Source organism: Asparagus officinalis, chromosome 6 (assembly GCF_001876935.1).
Source record: "Asparagus officinalis chromosome 6, Aspof.V1, whole genome shotgun sequence".
Lineage (NCBI taxonomy): Eukaryota > Viridiplantae > Streptophyta > Magnoliopsida > Asparagales > Asparagaceae > Asparagus > Asparagus officinalis.
The window spans coordinates 6744135-6746710 of record NC_033799.1 but is presented as its reverse complement, the minus strand read 5'-3'; the positions used below and the strand labels follow the sequence as shown (position 1 = coordinate 6746710).

The window sequence follows — 2576 nt, the reverse complement described above, 5'->3', positions numbered from 1 at the left end:
TTGGAATGCCTAACGTTGGGGCTTCGACGATGGATAAGGGAGTTTCCTGCTGATGTTACATTTGTGTGGTCGGTCCTGCCTGCGTGTCGGCTCTACGCCACGGTTGACCCGCCTTGATTTCCAGTTCGGATCTCCTCGCTTTGGTCGCCGGAGCTGCATTGTGGGTACCAGACTGTGCATACCCGGCTGGCGAGGCTCTAATGCAACAAAAGTGGCGGGAGTCGCGTGCTCTGCCGGTGGTAATGCAAGGGTCGAGAAGGGGAGCGCCGTGAAGTTGGCCGGTGGTGCGGGCATGATCATGGCGAACACCGCCGAGAGTGGAGAAGAACTCCTTGCGGACTCTCACCTCATTCCTGCAACGATGGTCGGAGAAACCGTAGGTAACAAGATCCGGAAGTACATTGCGTCCGACCTGTCTCCCACCGCCAACATCGTTTTCCGAGGGACGGTCATCGGGCCTGACCCGGCATCACCGAAGGTCGCTGCATTCTCGAGCCGAGGCCCGTACCTCCACGCGCCGGAGATCATCAAGCCGGACGTTATCGCCCCCGGTGTCAATATCTTGGCGGCATGGAGCAACGAGAGCGCTCCTACCGATCTCGAGATTGATCCGAGGCGTGTTGAATTCAACATTATCTCCGGAACTTCAATGGCGTGCCCGCACGTCAGCGGGCTTGCTGCGCTGCTCAAGAAGGCACACCCGGACTGGAGTCCGGCTGTGATCAAGTCAGCGTTGATGACTACAGCCTACAATGTCGATAATTCCGGTGACACCATAAGAGATCTGGCCACTGGAGACGAGTCCAACCCTTTTGCTCGAGGATCTGGTCACGTCGATCCCAATAAAGCGCTCGATCCTGGTCTAGTCTACGATCTTCAAACCGTCGACTACATTGCGTTCCTCTGCTCGGTCGGGTACTCTCCACAGCAGATCGCCATTGTTGCTAGAGACGGAACAACTGTAAATTGCTCGGCGATTAACAAGAAATTGGCGAGCGCAGGAGGCCTCAACTATCCTTCCTTCTCTGTTGTTTTCTCGTCCGATAACGATATTGTGACCTATAATCGAGAGGTGAAGAACGTCGGAAGCGGACCAGCGACGTACGAAGTTGAAGTATCTAGCCCTGAGGGGGTGAATGTAACAGTGAGACCGAGTAAGCTCGTGTTCGATTCTCCAGGACAGAGCTTATCGTACGAGATTGCATTTGTTTCGATTTCGAGATCGAAGGCTGATGATTTTGTGTTTGGATCAATCTCATGGAGTGATGGAGTTCATGAGGTGAGAAGTCCGGTTGCTGTTGGCTGGAGCTTGAAGCTTTCGGCCTCAATTTGAGATGATTGAGGGTCGAGCTATGAATAGGGCGGTTCATGAGAGAATAATCGAATTAGGATTCAGTCTTTGTATTATGAGAAGATCTCTTACGTATCCTTTGTTGATTAAGGGGTTTGTTGATATTGTATTCGAGCTTGAGATGTTCGAGGATTCTAGCCCTTTTATACGTCTTGATTATATTCATACTCTCTTTTATATTGAGAATAATTTCTCCATAACTAGGTTTTTATTTACTTTTTAGAGATAGAGACTCTCTGCATTGTTGCATAGGACCCTGCCTCCAACTAACAGCAATCAGACTTGAACACTATGAACACCGTCACCTCCATGAAACCCATCCAAATTTGTGAGTCCCTGCAGCGATCTCCACGCTCTCTGTAGCCTCAAAAACCATCTCATGACTCAATCCCTGCCCTTCACGATCAAATTCAAGCCTTTTCGGCTAACTGTCACCGAGACCCCCTCTGGACTTGATATCAACGTTGTACACCGGAGGCCCATCACGGACTGTTTGCGTCGAAAATTGATGTATTCATTGCGGTATTCATTACAACTTCAATCGTTACAATGAAAACAAAAAAAAATTGTCTTTTTATAAGACTTTTACACAATGAAAACAAAAGTTTACAACTCTCGTCAAAACAAACGCAGAGATCGTTTATCGGTCTTCTGCTTGCGTGGGATCTTTGCCTGTGCCGGGGTTTATCCGTGGACCGCCTTAGATCTGGATCCGGTTGATGAAAAATTTGGCAGAGCTTCGCCTTCGCCGAGGAAGTATTTGATTTGAAGCATTGAAATCGACCAAGCGAAATCAGGGCTCTTCTCGAGATTAAGACCAAGCCTAATCTCAAGGGACGGACGGAAACGGGCGTCGGATCTCTCGAACTCTCCTTCTTTATGCCGAAGAACTCGCCAAGATCTGTCAACCCTCGCTGAAATTCGTGCTCCTTTGACTCCACAATCCGGCAGCACCTCCTCGTCTTGATAATCAATCGCCACAGAAAATGGAGGCCTTTGGTTCATATGTATAGGCCTCAAAATGCGGTTATTTGGATAAGAACAAGGGATTTGGCTCTATCTTCAGTCAACAGCAGCCTAACAACGTTTAGGGATGATCTCAAGTCAGTTAAGAACCCCTGAAACCGATAAACCCTGCAAAAAACCAATTTAAAACTGTCAAAACGTGTTTTGGAACTTTAGACTGCGCAACAGGACAATCCGACCCGCGCTCGCGCGGGTCGGA

The 2576-nt window shown here is 49.1% G+C and overlaps 1 protein-coding gene across 1 annotated transcript; it reads left to right on the top strand.

The window, feature by feature from the left end:
• Nucleotides 216-1528, top strand: LOC109845226 (subtilisin-like protease SBT1.4). Its single transcript, XM_020414449.1, has one exon. It carries the CDS (start codon nt 293-295, stop codon nt 1331-1333), a length of 1041 nt encoding a protein of 346 aa, XP_020270038.1. The 5' UTR covers nt 216-292; the 3' UTR covers nt 1334-1528.